General features: G+C 65.6%; 2 protein-coding genes across 2 annotated transcripts; one reads left to right on the top strand and one right to left on the bottom strand.

Annotated features, from left to right (window-relative positions):
- The first annotated feature begins 3,052 nt into the window (after positions 1-3,052).
- INPP5J (inositol polyphosphate-5-phosphatase J) lies at positions 3,053-12,011 on the top strand. Its single transcript, XM_030024799.2, has 12 exons — positions 3,053-4,035; positions 5,032-5,142; positions 6,689-6,797; positions 7,419-7,535; positions 7,606-7,781; positions 8,376-8,487; positions 8,887-8,996; positions 9,358-9,547; positions 9,798-9,935; positions 10,343-10,435; positions 10,677-10,781; positions 10,927-12,011. The coding sequence occupies exons 1-12, from the start codon at positions 3,233-3,235 to the stop codon at positions 11,545-11,547; spliced, it is 2,685 nt and encodes an 894-aa protein (XP_029880659.1). The 5' UTR covers positions 3,053-3,232; the 3' UTR covers positions 11,548-12,011.
- Positions 12,012-12,114: 103 nt separating this feature from the next.
- On the bottom strand, positions 12,115-15,275 carry PLA2G3 (phospholipase A2 group III). The gene is made up of 7 exons (XM_030024801.1): positions 14,840-15,275; positions 14,624-14,756; positions 14,327-14,461; positions 13,654-14,150; positions 13,416-13,545; positions 13,137-13,271; positions 12,115-12,911 (listed from the first exon to the last, which is right to left on the bottom strand). Exons 1-7 carry the CDS (start codon positions 15,273-15,275, stop codon positions 12,707-12,709), a joined length of 1,671 nt encoding a protein of 556 aa, XP_029880661.1. The 3' UTR covers positions 12,115-12,706.
- Positions 15,276-18,153: the final 2,878 nt, after the last annotated feature.

Raw genomic sequence — 18,153 nt, 5'->3', positions numbered from 1 at the left:
TCACCTGCGGGCAGAGGGGGCGGCCCGGCTCGGCTCAGCGGCGGGGCGGCCCCGGCCCCGGTCCTGGTGCCGGTCCCGGCCCCGGTCCCCCCCCCCGGCGGCACCTACCTCTTTCAGGCGGTTCAGCCGTCACCCGCCGCAGGTCTGCGGGAGCAGACAGCCCGTCATCCCCGGCGCCGTCCCCGGTGTCCCCGCACCCCCCGCCCGCCCCGCGCTCACCTCCACCTTGCCCCGGGCCAGGTCCCGCAGCTCGGCCCCGCGGAGCCGGGGGGGTCCCGGGCCGCCCCCCCGCCGCCAGCGCCGCCGCCACCAGCAGCGACAGCGACAGCGCCCGCAGCATCCCGCCGCCGCCGCCGCCACGTCACGCCCCGCGCGCGCGCGCCGGCTGCCCCGCCCCGGCGGGCACGGGCGCGCGCACGCACAGGGCGAGCCGCCGCGGCACGCGCACACGGCCCGCAACCGGCGGCAAACGCGCGCCGCGCGTGCGCAGCGTGCGGACGCTCGCCCCCTGCCGGCGCGCGTCAACCGCGGCTCGCGCGCCGCGCGCAGGCACGGCGCGAGCGCGCACACGCGCCGCGAACACCGCTCCGCGGGCGCGGCCGCGTCCCGCGCGCGCGCACCCCTGCCCCGCGCGCACCCTCCGCACACGCACACCGCGAGTGCGCGTACCGCACACGCACGCCCTGCGCACGCGCGCAAACCCCCCCCCCCCGCACACCACGAGCACGACGCTGCAAACGCGCCCGTACCGCGAACGCGCTTATGCGCGCTGCAAACACGCACTCGTGTGCGCACGTGCGCACCGCACGCTGCAGACACACGCCCATCACAAACTGAATGCGCGGGCAGGCTGCAGTCCCCCCCATACTCCAAACGCACCACCACCCCTCCCACACACCCACTGCAAACGTGAACACGCACACACAGACACCGCGAACACACCCAGTGATGTGCAGGACAGGGTGTGTGCATGCACACCTGTCTGCTGTGGATGCACAAAGCGGCACACAGCTGCACGCACACACGGCTGTGCACACTCACGCACCCTCCTGCACATACAGCTGCAGGCACACACGTACAGCTGCGTGCACAGAGCTCTACATACACACAGCTATATGCAGTCCACACACCAGTGCACAGATGTAGCAGCACACAGACATGGAGCCGCAAACAGGCAGGCAGAGCTGCATGCAGCTACCCCCCCGAACTGCTCGCAGCGTGCGTATGCCCAGACACAGAGGCATACACAGCAGTGCACAGAAACACACCAGCGCGTGCGGACGCACATGTAACAACAGCGTGTGCACGCGCACAAAGCTCTATGCGTACATACTGCACTCCCCAACTGCACGCACACGCAACAGAACGCACACACGGCTACGCATGCACAAAACAGCGTGTACCCCCGCACGCACCCACACACGCAGCTGCACACAAGCACCTGCACACATACATATCCCCCCCGGTCACAGAATCACGGGATCGCAGGCTGGTTGAGGTTGGCAGGGACCTCTGGAGGGCATCGGGCCCAAGCCCCTGCTCAAGCAGGGCCACCTGCAGCCAGCTGCCCGGGACCACGTCCAGACGGCGTTTGAGGATCTCCAAGGTGGGAGACTCCAAAACCCTCCTGGGCAACCCGTGCCAGGGCTCATTCACCCTCCCAGGGAAAAAGTGTTTCCTGACAGGCAGAGGGAACCTCCTGTGTTCCCGTTTGAACCCTCTGCCTCTGGTCCTGCCACTGGGCACCACTGAGAAGAGCCAGGCTCGGTCCTCTCTGCACTCTCCCTGCAGGGATTGATGCAGATCGACGAGATACCCCTGAGCTTCCTCTGCTCCAGGCTGGTCTCACAGCCTCTCCTCATGTGGAAGATGCTCCAGGCCATCATCTTTGTGGCCCTTCATTGGACTCCCTCCAGTAACTCTATGTCTCTTGGACTTGCTCTTGGGAGCCCGGCAATGGACACTACAGCCGTGGCCTCGCCGGTGCCTCCTCGACCTCCCTTGACCCGCTGACAACACTCCTGATGCAGCCCAGGACACCATTCACCTTCTTCGCCCCAAGGGCACACTGAACTCATGGTCAACGTGGTGTCCCCCAGGACCGCCCGGGTCCTTTCTGCAGAGCTGCTTTCCAGCCAGGTGGCCCCCAGCGTGTCCTGGTGCCTGGGGTTGTTCCTCCCCAGGGGCAGGACGTTGCGCTTGCCCTGGTTGAACTTCACAAGGTTCCTGTTGGCCCATATCTCCAGCCTGTCCGGGTCCCTCTGGATGGATGCACGACCCACTGGTTTATCAGCTGCTCGTCCCCGTTTGGTGTCATCTGCAAACTTGCTGAGGGTGTGCTCTGTCCCATCATCCAGGTCAGTAACGACGACGTTAAGCAGGAGTGGAGCCAGTATTGACCCCTGGTGCACACTGCTAGTTACTGGCCTCCGGCTAGACATTGTGCTGCTGACCACCACCCTCCGGATCCAGCCATTTGGCCACTTTTCGATCCACCTCAACATCTGCTCATCCAGCCCGTACATCAAGAGCTTCTCTCGGAGGATCTGGTAGGAGACGGTGTCAAAGGCCTTCCTGAAGTCCAGGCAACATCTGCTGCTCTCCCCTCATCCGCCAGGCCACTCGCTTCATCACAGAAGGGGGTCCGGCTGGCCAAGCAGAACTTCCCCTCAGTGAGGCCATACTGACTCTGATGACTTTCCGGTTGTTCATGGGCCTGGCAATGGTCCCCAGGACTAGCTGCTCCATCGCCTTCCCTCGCGCAGCTGCTCGGCGGGCGCGGGCGCACCCACAGCTACAAACGCGCCCACAGCAGCGCACGTGCACACGCGGCCGCACCGCGACACGGCAGCGCAAAAGCGCCCGCCCGCGCACACCGACACGTGCGCAAGGGCGGGCGCGCACGCGCAGGGGCTGCCCCGTCCCGGTGCCCGTGGCGGTCGCGCGCTCCCCTCCCGCCGCCGGCGGGGGCACGGGGCGGGGGGGGAGGCGGGGCGCAGGCCGTCACGTGAGCGGGGCGGGGCGGCGGCAGGTGCGCGCGGGGCGGGGCGGGCAGCGGCGGTCTGGCTCGTGCCGCTCCGGCGCCTTTAAGGCGCCGCGCAGGTGGCGCTGACATCACGGGGCGCGCGGCGCCGCCGCTGCTGCTGCTGCCGCTGCCGCCGCCGCCGGGCGGGGCCGCAAGGTGAGCGCGGGCGGGGCCGGGCCCGGTGCCGCTCGCTCGGGTCTCCCGGCGATGGAGCCGGCCCGGCGCGGCAGCGCGGACCAGGGCTCGGCCGCCGCCTCGGGGCACCGGCCCGGCCCCCCGCGGGGCTCCGCGTCCGCCGCCTCCCCCGCGCGGCCGGTGCCCTTCGGCGGCGGGGGTCCGGCCCGGCCCCAGCCCGACGGTGGGGCCCCGGCGGCGCCTTTCCTCGCCGGCGGTGGCGGCGTCCCGGGCGCCCGCAGGAGCTCCCGGCCGGACGCCGCCTGCGACCCCTTCCCCTACGGCTGCCCGCGGCCCGGGGGCGCGCAGCGCGGCGGGCCCGAGGAGCGGGCCCCGGGCCGGGCTGCCCAGCCCCTGCCGCTGGAGGTCGGCCGGGCCGGGGCTGAGGGGGCCGGCGGGCCCCACGCCTTCCCGCTGCCGGCCCTGCTGCCCCCCAGCCCGGGCGCCCCCCCGGCCCGTCCCGCCGTGCCGTCCCCGGCGGCGTCCGGCCCGGCGGCGGGCCGGCCCGCCTTCCCCGAGCTCGGTCCCCTCGAGCACGCCGCCCCCGGGAAGCCGGTGCCCGCCGAGCGGAGGGAGATGCTCCCCAAGGCGGAGTCCAGCGACCACATCTCGGCCTGGGCGGGCTCCTCGCCCAGGGCCGCCGGCCTGCCCAAAGCCGTCTCCAGCGAGTTCATCGCCGGCGGGCGGGTGGGCCTGTCCAAGCCCGCAGCCCTCCCCAAACCGGAGCCGGACGAGCTCTCCCTCTTCGGGAGGTCCCTCGGCCTGCCGGGCTCCGGCGACTCCTGCGACGCGCTCCTCGGCTGCTCGGGAAGGGTCCCGGAGGACGGCTCGTTCCGGTGAGCGGGTGTTGCTGCGGGGGGGGGGGGTCGAGGGGCGGGGGGGGAGCGGTGCCGGGCCGAAGCTGCCCTCGCTGAGAAGCAGCGAGCGAAGCCTCTTGCCGGCTGGAATTGCCCCTTCCTTCCTGCCGTGGATGGTGTTCAGCTGGAGGAGGTTTGGGCTGAGGGGCTATGCCCAGGCAGGGCTTGCTGCGGGGGGGAAAGATGCCCAGCGCCCGCTGTCTGCGCAGGCAGCGGGTCAGGGGAGCGGGTGCTGCGTGGGGTGGCGTATCGGAGGCGCAGGCTGCGGAGCGGGTGCCGTCTGCCCCCGCTGTCCCCGAGCTCTGGAAATGATGTGGCACTACCCTCCCTCGCTGTTGAAGCGTGCCCCCTGTGACTGAGACTTGTCCTAGTGCTGCCGAAAGAGCCTGCGGGCTGCTGGTGCATGCTGCGTAACAGCATTAATGTGTTGTGACTGATGGTGGCTTTGCGCTGGTGAAGGACACTGCTGCGGGGCTTGCAGCGCTGCTGTCACGTGTAATGCCCTGGCCTTTGGGGCTGGCTGTGCTCTGGGGCAGAGTCTGGGGGCTGAGATCCGGGTCCTTTTCCCCAGGAGCCCAAGGGATGCGTGATTCCTGGGGAAGGGAGGGGAGACAGTTTTCCAGGGACACCCTGTCTCGCAGGCTGCCTGCTGTGCCAGCCTGCCTGTGTGAAGTCAGTGGTGATGAAAACGAGGGCTCTTTGTGCTGGTTTGTAGAATTTCACCAGGGCTTGGGTTACAGCCGGGCTTGCCATGCGCCGAGGTGCAGACCCTGGGGGAATTTAGAGGCAAGGACCCGTCTCCCTCAAACAAGAGTTAAGGACCTGGGGGTGTACATGCTCTGGCTAAGCTTCAGCTGTGGCCACTTCTGTTGCAGGCAGAGAGCTTCCTTGGTGGAGCTGGGGGCTGAGCTGGGGGAGGACAGGGAACACCTCTGAGCCCCAGTGTTAGCCTGTTCTTCCCTTTGTCCTCCCAAGCATCACAGTGGTCACCTGGAACGTGGGCACAGCCATGCCCCCGAATGACGTGACATCCCTGCTGCACCTCAACACGGGCGAGACAAATGATGTGGACGTGATCGCCATTGGGTAAGAGGGTGAGGTGCAGGGCCCCCTCCTCTGCCCTGTCACATCCCTTTTGGGGGGGATCCCCATAGCCCTGGGGGGCGGGGAATGGAAGAGCTGCAGCTCCAGCCTCCCCGGGGCACGGTGAGCAGGGAGGGGTGTGCATTGCAAGCAGTAAAATATCAGAAAAGGTGATGGAGAATCAGTTCCTAGTAAAATGGGAGTGCTAAGAAGAGCTGAAACCCTTGAATCCTGAGTAGCCTTGAACCCTCAAAGAGCCTGCAGCTGGCCAGGCTGTGCAGAGCTGGGCCTTGGCGAGTGCTGCTCTTGCCATGAGCCCTGGCAGTCCTGGGGTCAGGTCTGTAGAGGCATTTAACTCGCCTGCCAGAGTCCTCTGGGAGCATTTTCCTCATCTCGGCTTCTGCCCATGGTATGCAGGCCTCAAGGGCACAAATCTGCTGTTCTCTCACAGCTGGATTGGCTCTGTGCCCCTGGGCAACACTTAACTGCTGGCAAGGCAGCGACCCGTCGATGTGGTAAGGATTTATTGGTGTGGCTGGCAAGGCAAGCTCTGCCAGAGTCTAAGGGCAAACTGGTCCCTCAAGGTTTGCTGTGGTGTGTGTGGATTCCTGCTAAGACCAGGGACATGCTGCCTTTGCACAGGGACCAAGAAGCAGGCTCTGCCTGTGGGCATGAGGTGGAAGAGCTGGATCTGCCTCCAGGAGGCTCCCAGGGACTCCCCCAGTGCTCCTCGCCCTGGGCAGAGAGCAGCATAAGGCTGAGGCTGCCAGAGCTACGATGCTGTGTTGGAGCCGGTCTCCTGGTCCCCTCAGCCTTGTGGACCAGTGGGGTGGGGCTGTGTGGGGCTGTGGAGGTAGACCCGAGCCTGGACGGATGGGGTAGGGAGTGTAGCTGACAGCAAGGGACTTGCTGGGACTGTGTCTTGGCCGGGGCAAGGCGTCCTGCTGCTCCCCACCTCCAGGATGTCTCTGCTTGGCTGCGTCCTTCCTCTGACCCGTTCTTTATGCCCCGAGCACTTGATATTTTTGGGCAAGACGTTTCCTGATTCTGCTGTTCTCTGGGGATGTTCTCCTTCCCGCTTTTCACTAATTGCTGAGCTGGGAGGAGCACTATTAACCTTCTGTTTGCTGCTGCTCTGAGCTTGGTGGCTAGGATGCATCTGGACACCCTGTGCTGAAGTACCAGTGAGACTTGGCTTCTCTATAGAGACCAGTGCAGCTGAAATGTCCCGTAGGCCCCTCTTGCACCTAGAGATGGGCTTTAGACTGCTGCCCAGCCCTGTGCAGCTGAATTGCTCCTGCTTTAAAAAGGGCCAAGGCCTTGTGGATTCAGGGCCACTTGTGCATTCTGCTAGCACATGGCCCAGCATCGCTGCAGAAAGGATATGGCTGGTTTGTGCTCTAAACCCAGGGTCCTCCCTTGAACTGCCCTTCCTGCCCTGGCCCTTCTCCCCAGCACTGTGCTTTGGCACCTCTCCCAAGGAGCTCTTGCTACCTGGGATGCAGACACCTTCCTGGTATGGCTGAGGGAGCTGTCCCTTTCCTCCCAGGCTGCAAGAGGTGAACTCTAAGATAAACAAGCGCCTGAAGGATGCCCTCTTCACAGATCAGTGGAGCGAGCTCTTCATGGATGTGCTGAGCCCCTTCCACTTTGTCCTGGTAAGGAGGTCCCAAAGGGGCTGGGCAGCTGGTGTTCCCTCTCTGCCTGCCAGGCAGGTGGACCATGGGGAGGGAGAGTTGGACTGCAGGGCCTGAGGGAGGAGGTGCAGTAGGAGAGCTGGCTGGAGGGACAGACTGCTGGAGGGACAGCCTGCAGCCATCCAAGTAGTGTGTGTGGGCTAACCTGAGGGCTAGCGGTGCATCTCACCAGTGTGCTGTTTAGCTTGTGCCACCCTGCTCCCTTTCCTGTGCCTTAGGCTTCCCCTGTGGTGCTTTGGGGATGCTTCTTGTTGCCTGCTGCATTGGGTGAGGAGGTGAATGTGGGAACAAGCCTGTGCTTCTGGCAGCAGCCTGTGGGTCCCAGGGCAGGTTCAGCTCTCCAGGGTGCTTGCCCCAGAGCATACACGAGCCTTAGCATTGCTGGGCTTATCTCAGCTGTCAGTATTCACGAGGGTGTGGATAGATCTCTGAACTAAATGTACTGCTAGTCATCTGCGAGATGGGGGGGCATGCAAAGGATGGAGGTGCTGCCCCTATGGCCTGGAGGTGGGGGAAGCTGTCCCTGCCCCTACAGGTTCTGCTGTGGCTACCATTCTGCTTCAGCACCTGCTCCCATTCCAGATCAGCACAGTGCGGATGCAAGGTGTGATCCTACTGGTGTTTGCCAAGTACTACCACCTCCCCTTCCTGCAGGACATCCAGACAGACTGCACGAGAACGGGACTGGGAGGCTACTGGGTGAGTGTGGCCCCTGGGGAGGTGGCAAGGGCCTGGCTTCCCAAGGAGTCATGGGATCCTCTCGGTGCAGGGCAACAAGGGTGGGGTGAGCGTTCGTCTCTCCATCTTCGGCCACATGGTCTGCTTCCTCAACTGCCACCTGCCAGCGCACCTGGAGAAGGCGGAGCAGCGCAAGGAGGACTTTGCCACTATACTGCACATGCAGCAGTTTGAGGGGCGTGCGGCCAGCGGCATCCTGGACCATGAGTGCGTACCCCACCACTTTGCTCCCCAGTCTGGGCCAGGGCTCTAGTGTGCCAGCCCCCATCCTTGACTCGCTCCAGGTAGGGTCTGGGGTCTGTCCCCTGAATCCCAGCACAGCTTGGAGATGGGGTCTTGCCTGCAGAGCTGCAAAATTGTCCCGTGGCCCAGTAGGGACCCGGCACGGTGGGGTAGGTGTTAAGAGGGGTCCTTGGTTTCCCCTGGGGCACGTCCAGGTCTGGTGCAGCTCCTGCCATGTTGGTGCTGTTGGGGTTTGGGACTGGTGAGGTTGAGGGCCCAGCTCTGCCCCAGTGTCTTGGCTGTGTGGTCTGACTCCAGTAGGTGCCTCACAGTGGAAATTTCCACCCTCAATTTCTGCCCAGGGAAGTCAGGCCCATTTGGTTAATGGTGCTTGGTCCTACCTGAGGAATCCTGGCAGGGCTGGCAGCCGGCCGAGTGCTGACCTACACTGGTGCTCCCAAGAGCGCCTGTCCTGTGGGCTGATGCTGCCCACAGGCTGAGGCCATCTTCCTCCTGTGGTGCTGCCCGGCTCCAGGCTGCCCAGCCCTTCCAGCCTGTTGCCCTCCCTCCCCTCCACAGCCTTGTGTTCTGGTTTGGGGACCTCAACTTCCGCATCGAGAGCCTTGATATACGCTTTGTGAAGTACGCCATCGACAGCAACATCCTGAGCCAGCTCTGGGAGAAGGACCAGGTAGGATGCATGGGCGTGCTGCTGAGCCTTGGCTGGGCCCTGAGTGGCGTTCGGCTCTTGCCAAAACTGCCCACGCAGCTGTGGGACAGGGCATGTCCCCTCGCTGCCCATGGGATACAAAGGGCCCTGGCTCTCCTGGCCCTGTGGGGAAGGGGTGGCACAGTCCCAGGATGGTCTTTATGGGAGCTGGGCACATGCTCCCTTTACCACTGTGCTAGGAAGAGCTGGGGGCATTGGGTCTAGGGACTTGCTGCTTGCATGGCATGGACAAACCCTGACGGGGCTGGCAGCAATGGGGCAGGGATGACAGTGTGCTGGGGATGGAGCGGTCTCAGGAGCTTGCAGAGGGGTCTGGCCCTGGAGGCTGGTGTGCTTCCTGACCTGCTCTCTTTCCAACAGCTGAACATTGCCAAGAGCACCTGGCCTGTCCTCAGTGGCTTTCAGGAGGGACCCCTGAACTTCCCACCCACCTTCAAGTTCGATGTGGGCACCAACAAGTACGACAGCAGGTAGGAGAGCAGAGCTCAAGCGTGTTGCTGGGCGTGGAGCAGGTGGCATGGCTGAGGGATGCAGGAGTGGTGGAGCTCAGAGCCAGGGCGGGTGCTGGTGCTGGCGGGGCAGGGGCGGACGCCAGTGCAGATGGATGGGGGGAGCTATGCTGGGGTGGGCATGGGCTGGACTGGGGATGGCAGGCTGGGACACAACTGTTGCGCTGGTGCCAGTGCAGGTCTGTCCCTGCAGCTGCACTGAGCTGTGTGCCGAGACGAGCCGCATCCCCTGCCCGTGTGTGCCGTAGTGCCAGGGGGAGGCAGTTTGGGGTGGAGCCCACTGCCCCCTGCCAGGCAAGAGATGCCCCTCTGTGCCCCGCAGTGCCAAGAAGCGAAAACCTGCCTGGACTGACCGGATCCTCTGGAAGATCAAATCTCCCAGTGTTGGGCTTGGTGCAGGCGGGCGCCGGCCCAGTCGGGGCGTCCTGTCGGTGAGCCAGCTCTGCTACTGCAGCCACATGGAGTACACCGTCAGCGACCACAAGCCGGTAGCTGCCATCTTTGCAGTGCAGGTGAGCACTGTCCAGGGCCACTGGGCACACAGGCGGGAGCTACAGGGGTGAGATGCCCAGCATGTGCAGTGTATGATGGGGTGTGCGGGGCTTATTTTATTTTTGTTTGGCAAGCTCAGCTGTCTTGCTGCTGTGGCTGGGGGCTGCTGTTGGTGTTATGCATGAGGGCCCGGCCCTAGACGGGTGCCCTGGGCAGCAGGGGCAGCTGTCTTTGGCATGCCCTTGCTCACTGTGTATATGTCTCTGACAGTTTGCTTCCAAGGCAGACAAGCCCCCGGTTGAGATTTATGTGGCTGATGAATGGAGCAGGCCTGAGCAAGCAGTTGTCAGGTACAAGATGTCGGCTGGCTTCCACCGGAGCTCCTGGGACTGGATAGGACTCTACCGGGTAGGGGCTTGGGGGCTGCTGGGGCTGGAGGGAGTGGTGAACAATGCACAGCACCTTGGGGTTCCTTCTGAGCTACCTCCCACCAGTGGATGTGGGTGCATGGCATGGACCTGTGCTCTCCCTTCCCCTGGGAAGCCCTGGCAGTTAGCAGCAGGATTTGGCCCTGCTTCAGGAGGCTCAAATCCAGCAGTTCCCTCTTCCTCCTGCTCTGTGGGCCCCATGGGGTCCAAAGCCCCCAACTCCTCGGGGGCTGGGGTCCAGGGCACTGCTGGGTGTGTGCAAGGCAGCCCTTGGTGCAAGGAGAGGGAGCTGAGTGAGACGAGAGCTAAGGCTGGGTGTAGGTGATGGTGCTGAGTAGGGCTGATGTTCCCCCACTCACCTGTGTTCTCCCATGTACATGCACACAGGTGGGCTTTCGGCATCCTAAAGACTATGTGTCCTATGTCTGGGCCAGGAGTGATGATGGAGAGCGCTGCCTAGACAAGCAACTGTGTGCGCAGGTGAGTTGGAGCTGGCTGTGCTGTCTTGCTGGGCATGTGTGCTCCATTGTGGGGGGACAGTGGCTCCTTTGTGTCCCTGATGGGGCAGGAGGGCACTTCCTTATTGCTTTGTGCAGATCCACTGTGCTGGCATCAAGGATTTCTGCTCTCAGCTGGGGCTGGAGCTCTCTATGGGGCTGGAGGTGGGAGAGGGCACCCCTGTGCCCAGCCCTGGTGCCCATCAGCTGTCTCTGGGCTGCAGGTGATGTTCTCAGAGGAGGCACTGCCCAAGGGGAAGGGCGAGTACATCCTCGGATACTACAGCAACACCTCCAGCAGCATCGCTGGTGTGACTGAGCCCTTCCAGGTCAGCACGGCCAAGAGGCAAGGGTGAGGGGCTGAGGGAGGCAGGGAGGATGCGTGTAGGGGTGATGGGCTGGAGGAAGCCAGCTGCTGTGGTGCCCCACAGCCCCCTGTGAGGATCAGCCAGCAGTGCTGATGCAGGGGTACAGATCTCCCTGCCCAGGTCAGAGGAGGGCAGCAGCCCCACGGACAGCTCGGGCAGCAGCTCAGAAGAGGAGGATGACAGCACACTCGTCCTGTTGGCCCCCAAATCCCGTAGCCCCAGCCCAGGCAAGATGAAACGGCACCGGAGCCGAAGCCCCAGCCTGGCCAAGTTCCAGGGCCTCATCCTGCGGCCGTCAAGCCGGGACAGGGGTACGAGCCGCAGCCCCTCACCCCAGAGCCGCCGTGGCCTCCCCGGGGACATCCCCACCATCCACCTGCCCCAGGAGGAGCTGGGGCGCCGTGGAGCCAAAGCCAAGGAGCCAGGGCGGGCAGCCGACAGCCAGGAGGGCAGCTCCTTCTACCAGACTGTGCGGGAGCAGGGCGGCCCCCGGCGCGTCTCTGCCGACAACCCCCTGGCCAGGGCTGACCCCAGGAACCTGGGCCTGCTGCCTGCGCTCCGCCTGGAGATGATCGACCAGGCCATGGGCCGGCGGAGGGAGAGCACGGACCAGGGCTACCCCTGCCGGAGGATGAGCCCCACCAGCCCCCCGGGCTGCAGCACCTCCCCAAAGGAGGGGAGCAGCCCCCAGGAGCTGGACAGCCATAGCTGTGCCATGGGCCGCTGATGCAGTGGCCCCCTCCCTCCTCCCCCTAGCGCGCTTGCTGTGTGCTTTCCTCTGCCACTTTCCTGCTGAGACACCCCTCTCCCTTATTTATTGCAGTGACTCCTCACCCCTCCTTGTGTGCCGGCAGGTAGGGGCCTCCCCTTGCTCCCTCCAGCCTGAGCTGCTGTCCTGGGCCTGGTAGGGCTGGGGGCACAGGGGAGGGCAAGGCTGGTCTAGTGTGGTGGGGGAGCCCCTTGTGAAATTCAAAGTGCAAGACCCTTCACTCCTATGGGTGGAGTGTTGGCCTCACCCCTGAGGTGGGACAGGAGGCCAGGGCAGGGCTCTGGCAGCAATCGTGTTGAGCATAAAGCAAGGACCACCCCAGGGTACCCCTGAGATTGAAGCTTGCTCCTTCCCTGCTGCTACCACTGTGCCTCAGCCTTGGACGTACGTAGTGCAAGCGACAAAATAAACCATCTTGCCCACCCCAGCTGCACTGTGCTTACTGCAGGGGGGCAGGATCGGCCCCTGGGGTAGGGGCTACAGCATGAACGGGGGCAGCAGGCTCAGCCCTGGCACCACACAACATGCACAGACCACCCTTTATTTATCTTCAGCTGCACACAGGGACTGACCCCTCCTGAGGGCAGAGCCCTGGGCCTGCTCCTAGCTGCTGCCCCCCCTCCTCGCTCCAGGGCTGGGAGCCAGCACCAGCCCCTGCCCACCTGCACCCCCTCCCACCTTGCCTAGGGAAGGGGGCCAGGGTCATACCACACAGCTCAGTCTCCCCACTGACTGGGGACACAAGTAAAGGGACACAAATCCAGGAGTGGGGGGCCCTGCCATCCCCCCTGCCTGGGGGATCCAATGCCCAGAGCATCCCCCCTGCCCCAGGGCACAACAGGGAAGGAAAATGGTGGTTTTTCCCCTTTCCCAAGGCCTCCTATTGCTTTTCCCTTGCTTTGATGCTCACAGATGGCAGCCGCAGCTCCTTCAGAGGCTTCTCAGTCCCTCTGCCTGCCCCTGCTCCAGCTGTGGCCCACCAGCTTCATGCAGTCATGCCAGCAGCCATGCTCAGTGCCATCCTTTGTCTCAAGGACCAGAAATCAAGCAGCTCCACTCCGTGGCTGCTGCACAGCATGTCTTCCTCCCCGCACAAGGCAGTGCTTCTCAGGCATCATCAGGGCACCGCACGGTGCCGAGCACCCAGCTTCTGCTCCAAGGCCAGCTGCAGGCATTGCTCATAGAGGGTGCCACCACTGTCCTGTGTCTTCCAATATGGATGCTCGGCCTTGGAGGTCACATGCGGAGGACCCCAGCGCCTCAGGGTCTTTTTGAGATGCCGTGCAGGTACTAGCACAGCCCGGGTTGCTGTGATACAGCTGCTGGAGAAGCAAAGCTGTGAGCATCAGTGTAACGCTGCAGGGCTGACATCTATTGTCTTCCACCCCAGACCTGCTCATGGCACAGCAGAGCAGGGGATAACGCTTGCAAAGCCAGCTTCATGCCAAGCCTGCAGGACAGCACCCAGCCCCGCCAGGTCATCCCTCCTGCCCATGCAGGGTAGGAAGCCCCATGCAGGCCACATTCCCTCAACCCTCTGCACTTACTTGTGCTGTGACCCCTCACCCAGGCTGCAGTCAGCGGGCGGCTCCAGAACAAAGCAGTCCATGGCGATGCGGTCAGCCAGGACAGCCACCTCCACGTCACCAAGGTCCCTTGCCCTGCGCAGGAACCGCGCCAGCCTGTGGGCACAGGAGGGCAGCAGTCAGCAGCTGCTGGCCAACGTGGGCATCCCTCTGGGTCCCACCTTGCCTGACCCCAAACCATCTGCACACAGTGCCCTGTGATGGTGGGAAAAGCCTTGCCTTTTCCTCCTGGTCACGCACCTGCGAGTGCAGTTGCAGTGGAAGAGCATCCGGGTGTCCACGTTGTGCAGCTGGTACTTCACCTCTTGGGGTGCGATCTGGTGCTCGCACTTATCCAGGCGCTTGTAGCACCTGCACACCCTGCCCAGGCCTGAGGACAGCAGGGTGGTGAGGGTCAGCCCCAGCACAGGACACCAACGGGCTGAGGCCTCGGGACACCCCAGCTGCAGCACACGCTCTGCCCCCAGCACCCACTCACCCTGCTGCCTGCGCCCCTCCACAGCAGGCACCGGGGTGGCTCCGCACCGCTCCGCGGCCGGGCTGGATCCGATGGTGCCATCTTGAGTGCAGGCAGGGTGTGCTGAGCCCCCAGCCCCTTCCTGTGCTCCTCCTGGCAGTCGCCTTCCTCCAGCAAGGTCCTGTTCCAACACGGTCATTGCTGTTGGGGGGCCGGGCTCCAGCCCCCACTGCGCTGCTGGGTGCCTGGTTGTGGGCTCGGCCTTGTCCCTGGCAGATGCAGGGGACAAGGTACCTGGGCTCCGCGACCACTGGGCTGTTGGAGGTCTCTGTGCCTGGTGGAGCCCGGGGTTTCGCCCCAGTCCCTGGCGGAGCCGCTTGCGCCCTGCTCTAGAGGGTTTCCTTCCCTTGCCCGAGGGCTGCACAGCAGCGCTGTGAGTCTCCTCTGCGGGCAGGCTGTAGTGGTACTGACTCTGCTGCACCATCCTGGCCAGGGGTACTACACCATAACGCTCACACCTGGGGACACCACGTGCCATGAGGCCCCGCACACCAGCCCTGCCACGGCCAAGCTGTGCCCACCCACAGCCCATAGGGCAGCCAGGCAGGGCACGCTCGTGGCCGCAGCAGCAAACGCGCCCAGCCGCGGGGCTGCAGCAGCGGGCCGAGGTGGGGGCACCCCCCGGGGCACTCACCCTCCCCACCAGTGCCACTGGACGCACTCCTCGCTCTCCTCCAGCACGAAGCACGGCACCTCCAGCAGGTTGAAGAAGGTGACGCCGATGATGTTGGAGATGGTGTCGTTGAGGGCCAGCAGGCACTGCCGGAACCTGCGGGGCGGACGGGGGCGGTGAGCAGCCCCGCAGCACCCCGGTGCGTGCGTGTCCGCCGTCCCGGCCCCGGTCCCCCGGCCCCTGTGTGTCCGCCCCCGGCCCGGTCCCCCGGCCCGTGGGTGTCCGGCGTCCCCCCCCGGTCCCGGTCCCCCAGCCCACCTGGCGTCGCAGTCGCAGTGGGAGACGGTGTGCAGGCGGTAGTTGCGGATGCCGTAGTTGAACTGCAGCGCCGCGATCTGCGCCGAGCACCGGTCGTGCTCCCGGCAGCACCGGTCGGGGCCGCGGAAGAGACCTGCGGGCAGCGCCGGTGAGCACGGCCCCGCCGGGAGGACGGGCCGTGCCGTGCCCGCCCGCCGCCCCCGCCCGCCCCCGTACCCAGCTCGCTGGCGTTCCCCGCCGAGTCACCGGCTCCGCACCACAGCGTGCCCGGCAGCGTCCAGCCCCGCCGCCGCCGGCTCCCTCCCGGCGGCGCGGGATCGGCGCAGGCGGCGCGGCGCCGCCAGAGCGCGGCCAGGTCCCGCCGCAGCGCGGCACCGGGGGCGGGGGGCGGGCGGCGGGCGCAGGCGGCGCGGAAGGCGCGGGCCAGGCGCGGGTCGCGGCGGGCCCAGCAGGCGCGGAGGCGGCCGCGCCCGGCCCAGGCGCTCTCCACCAGCGCGGCCGGCCCGGGGCCGGGGCCGGGACCGGGGCTGAGGAAGGCCACGTAGCGCGCGCCGCCCGCGCCCGCCGCCCGCTGCGCGCAGACGGCGCCGCCGGGCCAGGCGCGCGCGCCCGCCAGCACCGCCGCGCACGCCAGCGCCGCGCGCACCCACATCCCGCGGCGCCGCGCCGCCCGCGCCCGGCTTTAAGCCCGCGCCCGGCGGCGGAACCGGCGCTGATTGGGCGGTGCCGCGCCCCGCCCTGCCCCGCCCCGCCCCGCCCCGGGGAAGGCGAGCGGGAGCCGCGGGATGCAGCCGGTGCCCCCCGCCCGGGCACCTCCCGCCCGGGCACCTCCCGCCCGTGTACCCTGCCGGTGCACCCACCCACCCCCCGCCCGGGCACCCCCCATCCCGGGCACCCCTTGCCTGTTCACCCCCTGCCGCGGGCAGCCCGTCCCACGCACCCTCTGCCCATGCACTTCCTCCCCGGGCACCCCCCCGCCTGCGAGCCCCGGGGGACGGGCACCCCCCCCCCCCCCCCCCCCCGCCAGGTGCAGCTCTGTGGGGCGGCCCCAGCCGCACGCCGGTGCGGAACCCCCGGGAGGGCACAGGGGCACGTGCGTGTGGCTGGGTGGGGGTGTGCGTGCAGGTGTCTGCACACCCGCCTTGTGCACACGTGCACCCCTCCATGTGTGTGTGCAGGTGCCCGTGTCCCATGCATGCCCAACCATGTGCATGCACCTGCACAGGGCGTAGGCATGTGCGTGCACATGGACACTGCGTATGGTACAGGTCATGGAGCCATCGGCTTGTCCAGCCCCTGCTGAAGCTGCCTCGCGGTCCAGGACCGTCTCTGGTTGGGTGTATTGCCAAGTTTCTCCAAGGATGGAGACTCTGCAGCCTCCCTGAGCGCCCTGTCCTAGTGCTTCACTGTCACAGTACAAAGGTGTTTCCTGATGTTCAACAGGAAACTGCTGTGCTCCAGTTAGTGCCCGTTGCACCTTGTCCTGTCACTAGGCACCACAGGGAAGAGCCAGGCCCTGTTCTCTTTGCACCATTCTTGCAGGGATTTCTGTACATCAATGGGTTCCCTCTAAACTTCCTCTCCTCCAGGTTGAGCAGACCCAGCTCTCAGCCTCTTCTCATAGGAGAGATGCTCCAGTCCCTTCACCACCGTCATGGCCCTTTGCTGGACTCACCCCAGCAAGTCCATGCCTTGCCTGGGTGAGCCCGGCTGGATAGGACACAGTGACATGTCCCCCCGCCGGTGCCCCCCTCCCCTGCTCTGCTGGCAGCACTCTGCCCGGTGCAGCTGGGGCCGCTGGTGGCCTCTGCCGTGAGGACACATCCTTGGCTCCTGCTCAGCTGGTGCCCAGTGGGATCCCAAGGTCCGTCCCCACAGAGCTGCTTTCCAGCTGGTGGCCCTGCCTATGCTGGTACATTTCTCACGTGGGAACCAGGATCTCTCTCCTGTGGAAATACTCTGGGATTGTGGCTGGGCTGCGGGCCAGTGCTCGCTTCCACCCCCCCCCCCCCCCCCCCCAACGTCAGGGCCCTGGTGCCCCAGGGGAACATTGCTTAGAGTGGCAGGTGGGTCCAGGAACCCCCATCCCACTGCATTGCTGCTGCATACCAGAGGGCTGCTGGCTCTGCCCCAGAGAAGAAGCCCACCGGGGTCCAGCTTCACTTCTCTCTACCAAGGGGGAGCCAGGAAGGGTCTGGAAAGGGAAAGAAGGAAGCCAAAAGAGCCACCATGATTCCTTCGGTGCAGCTCATGCTTCCAGAGCCAGCCTTGCCCAGGATAATGCTCTGCCCTGCTGGGGTTCTGCACGCTGGGTGGTCACGGGGCAGGGGGGGGGGACAGTTTGTGGAGCTCTATGTGCCTGGGAGTGCTGCAGGGCAGCCGGGGGCTGGCAGGCAGGGTTTGGCAGTGGAGTCTTATCTCACCCTATCAGGATTTCCCTAACAGCGTGGACAGAGGCCAACGGCACAGACAGTGCAGAGTCCACTCTGCAGCTGTGATATGGCTGCTGTGCACCACCCGCGACATCACCTGAGGTGTCGCAAAGGTCTCCCAGCTGCTGTGTCACCTGGTGGGGCCACCTCTAGGCTCGCGTGGCCCCTGTCCCGTGGAAGGATGTTTCCACCCTGGAAGCTGTGTTCACCAAATGGGATGGGGGCTGGCACACCGGCGCTGGGGAAGGGCTCTGCTAGGGGGATACCCCGGACCCGGGGGAACCAGCCTTCAGCCACCCCACGGGGAACCACAGAGCCCTCCTGCTGCGGGCTCTGCTACACTGCACTGCTCTCCTGTCCCCGGCACCCCCAGCGTGCCCCAGGACTGACCCCACGCCCGGGCTGTGCCCTTGCCCCCCCAGCGCGCCCAGGGCCACCCCATGCCAGGGCTGTGCTCACAGCCCCGTGGGGGTCCCACAGCAGCAGTGCGGCATGGCCTTGGCTGCTGAGTGTGTGAGTGCGTCAGGGACTCAGGACCCAGTTTGGGTTTGTCTGGAAGATAATGGGGGATAAGGAGGGATGCCCGTCTCTCTGGCCTTCACCCAGCAAGCAGCCGGGGGGGGGGGACACACATGGCTGGCCCCACGCTGTAGTGCACCCCGATGTCTAACTAGCCCCTGCTGCTGACTGCTGGGGTGAGGCTGGGGTCCAGCCAGCCAGGGTGCGGGGCTGAGCCCTGGGCTACAGGCCCCGACGGGCAGTGCCATGCAGCCCTGCGCCCGGCTCTGCTGACGTGGCTCAAGGTCGCCGACAAGGCCGGCACAGGGCTGAGACGCCAAGGGCTCAATCTGCCTGCGCTGCCTGTGCTGAGCCTGCAGCGGGGGAGCGCTGGGCTCTGGCAGAGGTGCCAGCAGCCACGGTCCCGTGCGGTGAGGGCGGCCAGCAGGTCCTGGGCTGGGTTGGCAGGAGTGCAGGGATGGCCTGGTGAAGCAATTCTCCCCCCCCCCCCGCTCTGCACGCCACATTCCATTTCAGGCTCCCCAGTGCAAGAAAGACACCCTGTACTGGAGCGAGGTCAGCAGCAGCTACTGAGCTGGT

The sequence above is a fragment of the Aquila chrysaetos genome, chromosome 9, assembly GCF_900496995.4.
Source record: "Aquila chrysaetos chrysaetos chromosome 9, bAquChr1.4, whole genome shotgun sequence".
NCBI lineage: Eukaryota > Metazoa > Chordata > Aves > Accipitriformes > Accipitridae > Aquila > Aquila chrysaetos.
The sequence above is the reverse complement of the archived record's forward strand: the minus strand, read 5'-3'. Positions and strand labels throughout refer to the sequence as shown.

Bases quoted from the DNA above. Each gene is read 5' to 3' on its own strand.
- INPP5J (XM_030024799.2), top strand. From the start codon at position 3,233: ATGGAGCCGGCCCGGCGCGGCAGCGCGGACCAGGGCTCGGCCGCCGCC. The intron at 8,488-8,886 runs GTAGGATGCATG...TCTTTCCAACAG, and splicing joins AGCTCTGGGAGAAGGACCAG to CTGAACATTGCCAAGAGCAC. The intron at 10,436-10,676 runs GTGAGTTGGAGC...TCTGGGCTGCAG, and splicing joins ACAAGCAACTGTGTGCGCAG to GTGATGTTCTCAGAGGAGGC.
- PLA2G3 (XM_030024801.1), bottom strand. From the start codon at position 15,275: ATGTGGGTGCGCGCGGCGCTGGCGTGCGCGGCGGTGCTGGCGGGCGCG. The intron at 14,757-14,839 runs GTACGGGGGCGG...CGCTGCCCGCAG, and splicing joins GGGGAACGCCAGCGAGCTGG to GTCTCTTCCGCGGCCCCGAC. The intron at 13,272-13,415 runs GTGCGTGACCAG...CTGTGCCCACAG, and splicing joins CACTGCAACTGCACTCGCAG to GCTGGCGCGGTTCCTGCGCA.